This window comes from Melanostigma gelatinosum, assembly GCF_949748355.1.
Source record: "Melanostigma gelatinosum genome assembly, chromosome: 18".
Taxonomy (NCBI): Eukaryota; Metazoa; Chordata; class Actinopteri; order Perciformes; family Zoarcidae; genus Melanostigma; species Melanostigma gelatinosum.
This window is the reverse complement of record NC_136651.1, coordinates 322,549-329,372: the sequence shown is the minus strand read 5'-3', so window position 1 is coordinate 329,372 and position 6,824 is coordinate 322,549. Positions and strand designations below refer to the sequence as shown.

General features: G+C 38.8%; 1 protein-coding gene across 1 annotated transcript in view; it reads left to right on the top strand.

The window, feature by feature from the left end:
* Positions 1-4,414, top strand: part of hpse (heparanase) — a gene marked incomplete at its 5' end in the record, with an annotated part of 15,515 nt that extends 11,101 nt beyond the window's left edge. Inside the window, 4 exons of the mRNA XM_079289332.1 lie at positions 1,288-1,402; positions 1,836-1,957; positions 2,037-2,183; positions 3,859-4,414. Of these exons, the coding sequence (XP_079145458.1) occupies positions 1,288-1,402; positions 1,836-1,957; positions 2,037-2,183; positions 3,859-4,018 (544 nt within the window). The 3' untranslated portion in view covers positions 4,019-4,414. The remainder of the gene's footprint in view (positions 1-1,287; positions 1,403-1,835; positions 1,958-2,036; positions 2,184-3,858) is intronic.
* Positions 4,415-6,824: the final 2,410 nt, after the last annotated feature.

Below are 6,824 nucleotides of genomic sequence, written 5' to 3'. Positions count from 1 at the left end.
TCATGTTTCGGTGTTATTAGCTCATGTTTCGGTGTTATATTAGCTCATGTTTCTGTGTTATTAGCTCATGTTGCGGTGTTATTAGCTCATGTTGCGGTGTTATTAGCTCATGTTGCGGTGTTATTATGTTGAGGTGTTATTAGCTCATGGTGCGGTGTTATTAGCTCATGTTTCGGTGTTATTAGCTCATGTTGCGGTGTTATTATGTTGCGGTGTTATTAGCTCATGTTGCGGTGTTATTATGTTGCGGTGTTATTAGCTCATGTTGCGGTGTTATTAGCTCATGTTTCGGTGTTATTAGCTCATGTTGCGGTGTTATTAGCTCATGTTTCGGTGTTATTAGCTCATGTTTCGGTGTTATATTAGCTCATGTTTCTGTGTTATTAGCTCATGTTGCGGTGTTATTAGCTCATGTTGCGGTGTTATTAGCTCATGTTTCGGTGTTATTAGCTCATGTTTCGGTGTTATTAGCTCATGTTGCGGTGTTATTATGTTGCGGTGTTATTAGCTCATGTTGCGGTGTTATTAGCTCATGTTGCGGTGTTATTAGCTCATGTTGCGGTGTTATTATGTTGCGGTGTTATTAGCTCATGTTGCGGTGTTATTAGCTCATGTTGCGGTGTTATTAGCTCATGTTTCGGTGTTATTAGCTCATGTTTCGGTGTTATTAGCTCATGTTTCTGTGTTATTAGCTCATGTTGCGGTGTTATTATGTTGCGGTGTTATTAGCTCATGTTGCGGTGTTATTAGCTCATGTTGCGGTGTTATTAGCTCATGTTTCGGTGTTATTAGCTCATGTTTCGGTGTTATTAGCTCATGTTTCGGTGTTATTAGCTCATGTTGCGGTGTTATTAGCTCATGTTTCGGTGTTATTAGCTCATGTTTCGGTGTTATATTAGCTCATGTTTCTGTGTTATTAGCTCATGTTGCGGTGTTATTAGCTCATGTTGCGGTGTTATTAGCTCATGTTTCGGTGTTATTAGCTCATGTTTCGGTGTTATTAGCTCATGTTTCGGTGTTATTAACTCATGTTGCGGTGTTATTAGCTCATGTTTCGGTGTTATTAGCTCATGTTGCCGTGTTATTAGCTCATGTTTCGGTGTTATTAGCTCATGTTTCTGTGTTATTAGCTCATGTTGCTGTGTTATTATGTTGCGGTGTTATTAGCTCATGTTGCGGTGTTATTAGCTCATGTTGCGGTGTTAGTAGCTCATGTTTCGGTGTTATTAGCTCATGTTTCGGTGTTATTGGCTCATGTTTCGGTGCTGTGACTTTACCTGTCTACAGGTGGTTGGATAAACTGGGCCTGGCAGCCAGACTGGGTCTGGATGTTGTGATGCGGCAGGTGTTCATTGGCTCTGGGAGTTATCACATGGTGGATGAAAACCTGGATCCTCTTCCTGTGAGATGCTTTATAACTTCATAACTTAATTTATTAAATACATTGAGTTTATAGCAACAGTTTAACATTACATATGTAACCCTTTTAACAATAACTACTGATATAATTACTCAAGTGTAGTACTGAGGTGCATTTTTAAATGTTCAGTTACATTTATTTGACAACTTAAGTTACAATTTGACTGATTGAACATCTAATAATGTGTGATGATCTAATTAAATGAGATTAATTATTAGATTAAACTAATGTCTTGTTGCCCCGAGAAACAACAGAAATGTTCTAAACATCATAACTTAAATCTGCATCATGTTGGTTTATTCAGTCTTGTTGGTTGTTCGCTAACATGTGAGTCAGCTAAAGTCACATTACCATAGCATGTCAGGTGATGTGTTGTCAGCTTGTTTCCTAAATGATGACCTGTGACCTCTCTCAGGACTATTGGCTGTCTGTTCTCTACAAGAGACTCGTTGGTCCGGAAGTTTTGAAAGTTGGGTTTTCTGGCGCTGCTCAGAGGAAGAGAGTGAGACTTTATCTGCACTGTGCCAACAAGAAGAGGTGCTCCAGCTTTAACATTTAATATCAGTGTTTCTGCCTGTGACGTAATGTGCTGACTCGTGTATTTACTCCTGTATAGTTACAGAGGCGGAGCCGTCACGTTGATTTCTATGAACCTCGGTCAGAAGCCGGCCAGCATCTCTGTTCCTGCTGTCGTCTCCTCAAACACAGTCGAGACGTTTGTCCTCCAGTCCGACCAGCCGGGGGAGGAGGGGCTCTACTCCAGGTGATCAATACGTCCTTTGATCTTCATCAATACACCCATTGATCTTTATCAATACGTCCATTGATCTTTTTCAATTCACCCGTTGATCTTTATCAATACGTCCATTGATCTTTATCAATACACCATTGATCTTTATCAATATGTGCATTGATCTTCATCAATACACCATTGATCTTTATCAATACGTCCATTGATATTCATCAATACACCCATTGATCTTTATCAATTTACGCATTGATATTTATCAATACATCCATTGATCTTTATCAATTCACCCATTGATCTTCATCAATATACCATTGATCTTTATCAATACGGCCATTGATCTTTATCAATACACCATTGATCTTTATCAATACATCCATTGATCTTTATCAATTCACCCATTGATCTTTGTCAATACATCCATTGATCTTTCTCAATTCACCCATTGATCTTCATCAATACACCATTGATCTTTATCAATACGGCCATTGATCTTTATCAATATGTCCATTGATCTTCATCAATACACCCATTGATCTTTATCAATTCACCCATTGATCTTTATCAATACATCCATTGATCTTTATCAATTCACCTATTGATCTTTATCAATACGTCCATTGGTCTTTATCAATACGGCCATTGATCTTTATCAATACACCATTGATATTTATCAATACGGCCATTGATCTTTATCAATACGGCCATTGGTCTTTATCAATACGGCCATTGATATTTATCAATACACCATTGATCTTTATCAATACACCCATTGATCTTCATCAATACACCCATTGATCTTTATCAATTTACGCATTGATCTTTATCAATACATCCATTGATCTTTATCAATTCACCCATTGATCTTCATCAATATACCATTGTTCTTTATCAATTCACCCATTGAGCTTCATCAATACGGCCATTGATCTTTATCAATACATCCATTGATCTTTATCAATACATCCATTGATCTTTATCAATTCACCCATTGATCTTTGTCAATACATCCATTGATCTTTATCAATTCACCCATTGATCTTCATCAATACACCATTGATCTTTATCAATACGGCCATTGATCTTTATCAATATGTCCATTGATCTTCATCAATACACCCATTGATCTTTATCAATTCACCCATTGATCTTTATCAATACATCATTGATCTTTATCAATTCACCCATTGATCTTTATCAATACGTCCATTGATCTTTATCAATACGGCCATTGATCTTTATCAATACGTCCATTGATCTTTATCAATACGGCCATTGATCTTTATCAATACGGCCATTGATCTTTATCAATACGGCCATTGATCTTTATCAATACGGCCTTTGATCTTTATCAATACGGCCATTGATCTTTATCAATACGGCCATTGAGCTTTATCAATTCACCCATTGATCTTTATCAATACGGCCATTGATCTTCTTCAATACGTCCATTGATCTTCATCAATACGTCCATTGATCTTCTTCAATACACCATTGATCTTTAACAATTTGCCCATTGATCTATCAATATGTCCATTGATCTTCATCAATACATCATTGATCTTTATCAATACGTCCATTGATCTTCATCAATACATCATTGACCGTGTGTCATGTGGAAAGTCACGTTTCATCTGCTGCTTTTTAAAGTCCAGTACTTGAGTTGAAGTACTTTGTGTTTGTGCTGCAGGCGTGTGAAGCTGAACGGAGACGTGTTGAAGATGGTGGACGATAAAACTCTTCCCGACCTTAAAGGAACTCGTCTTCCTCCGGCTGAACATCTGCAGCTTCCTGCTTTCTCTCTGAACTTCTTCGTCCTCACAGACGCTGCTGCTGCAGCCTGTATGTGACCCGACAGGTGACTCCTCACCTGTCCTGGTACCCGGCAGGTGAGACACTGACATCACCTGTATGACATCACCTGTCCTGGTACCAGCAGGTGAGACGACATCACCTGTCCTGGTACCAGCAGGTGAGACGACATCACATGTCCTGGTACCAGCAGGTGAGACGACATCACATGTGCCGGTACCAGCAGGTGAGACACTGACATCACCTGTATGACATCACCTGTCCTGCTGCCGGCAGGCGAGACACTCTTCAAGCATGATGATGATTCTGGAGTTTCTTATTTATAGAAAATATTGTCTTGTGTTAATAAAGTTTTTTCTGAACTCCTGAAATCCTAAATTCACTGGCCATTGTACAATAACTGCTCCGTACTCAGATCCTTTACTGCATTAAAAGTACTAATACACAATTTGAAAATACTCCACTACCAGTAAATGTCAAGACAAAACTGAACCACAAGTAACTAAATGCTTAAACTCTTTATTTCCATGTTGAGATGTTGAATAAGTCGATACGTTTTTATTTTATTATTTGAGCAGAAACTCTTTGAACTTTAATGTTTAATATTTGATGTTTGTCTTCAGACTGAAGAAGGTTCTTCGTCTCAGTTTTCGTCCTTTTCTTCTCCGTGTGATGATGTAACACAGAGATTTATAGTCCAGGTTTCCTGCAACGTTGATGTTCGACGACTGGAACATCTGCTTCACCTGCAATCATCAATAATATTTTATACATTGATTAGTGCTGGGCAAGGTAACGCGTTATCACGTTTACGCATTCATTAATTAACGCCGACAATTATTTTATCGTGCGTTAACGCATTTTTAAAATGTATTATAATTATTTTTATTTTATTTTTCATTTATTTTTATTTTTATTGAAAGACAAGAGACAATACATACATAACAACAATAGGACGACAAGAACAGTGGGATAAAGCCAGCAAACATCCTGTAGTCAGACTGTCTCATGTTTATGGTTTTGTATTAGAGATATGATGTCCCTTCAGGGTTGCCGTAGAGAAAAGGCTTCCGCTGCTCTCCCTGGAGACGACTGGACATCGCTGGTAAAGTCACAGACACTCACATGTTAGTGCAGCTACATGCTGACATTCACCGTAAACTCATTCAAACGCACAGATCGGGAGCGAAGGACTTTGAAAGTTAGCGGAAACATTAACGTGAGACAACATCCGGTTTCTTCAGACCAACATCCGGTTTTCAGAATAAGACAACTAAATAACTTAATCCAAGTTAAAACTACCGCAACAGTACAACAAAATAGGATAATTAAATGTGGACTCTTAAATGTCAGATCTTTGTCATCTAAAGCTGTACTAGTAAATGAGCTGATATCAGATCATCATATTGATTTATTTTGTCTTACTGAAACCTGGCTGAGTAATGATGAATATGTCAGCCTCAATGAATCAACTCCTCCAAGTCACATCAATACTCACATTCCTCGAGGCGCCGGCCGAGGAGGTGGAGTAGCAGCCATCTTTGACTCTAGCCTATTATTAAACCCTAAACCTAAACTAGACTATAACTCATTTGAAAGCTTGGTTCTTAGTCTTTCACACCCAACCTGGAGAACAATACAGCCAGTTCTATTTGTGACAGTGTACCGGGCCCCAGGTCCGTATTCTGAGTTTTTATCGGAATTTTTTCAGTTTTTATCAAGTCTAGTCCTTAAAACAGATAAAGTAATTATTGTAGGTGACTTTAATATTCATGTGGATGTCGAGAACAACAGCCTCAGTACTGCATTTATTTCATTGTTAGATTCGATTGGTTTCTGTCAGAATGTACAGAAACCCACTCACTGTTTGAACCACACTCTCGACCTGGTTCTGACTTATGGCATTAACATAGAAGATTTAATAGTCTATCCACAGAACCCTCTTCTGTCGGACCATTATCTAATAACCTTTGAATTCTTACTAACGGAGTGTACACCGTTAAGCAAGAGTTACTCCACTAGATGTCTATCTGATGGTGCCGGAGCTCAATTTAAAGAAGTGATTCCGTCTGTATTTAACTCGATACCATGCTTCGATGTGACGGAGGACTCCTGTGCTAACTTTAGTCCGACCCAGATTGATCATCTTGTCGACAGTGCTACAAGCTCACTGAGAAGGACACTCGACTCTATTGCTCCTTTAAAAAAGAAGTTAGTAAAACAAAGGAGGTTCGCTCCATGGTATAACCCTGAAACGCGCAAATTAAAGCAAACATCGCGAAAACCTGAAAGAACATGGCGTTCCACTAACTTGGAAGAATCTCGGTTACTCTGGCGAGACGGTCTTAAGACATATAAGAAGGCCCTCCGTAATGCCAGAGCAGCTTATTACTCAACGTTAATAGAGAAAAATAAGAACAACCCCAGGTTCCTCTTCAGCACTGTAGCCAGGCTGACAGAGAGTCACAGCTCTGTTGTGCCGAGTATCCCTATAGACCTCAGTAGCAATGACTTCATCAACTTCTTTAATGATCAGATTATAATTATTAGAGAGAACATTAATAATCTCCTGCCCTCGACCGATCTTTCCACAAATAGAGTAACCTTAGAAACAGCTGTAAACGCTGATATATGTTTAGATGGCTTTACTCCCATTGACCTTGACAAACTGACTTCAACAATGTCTACGTCTAAACCGTCCACCTGTCTCTTAGACCCGATACCGACTAGGCTGCTTAAAGAAGTGCTACCATTAATTAGCACAACTTTATTAGATATCATCAACCTGTCTTTAGTAACAGGTCATGTACCACAGTCCTTTAAAGTAGCTGTGATTAAACCTCT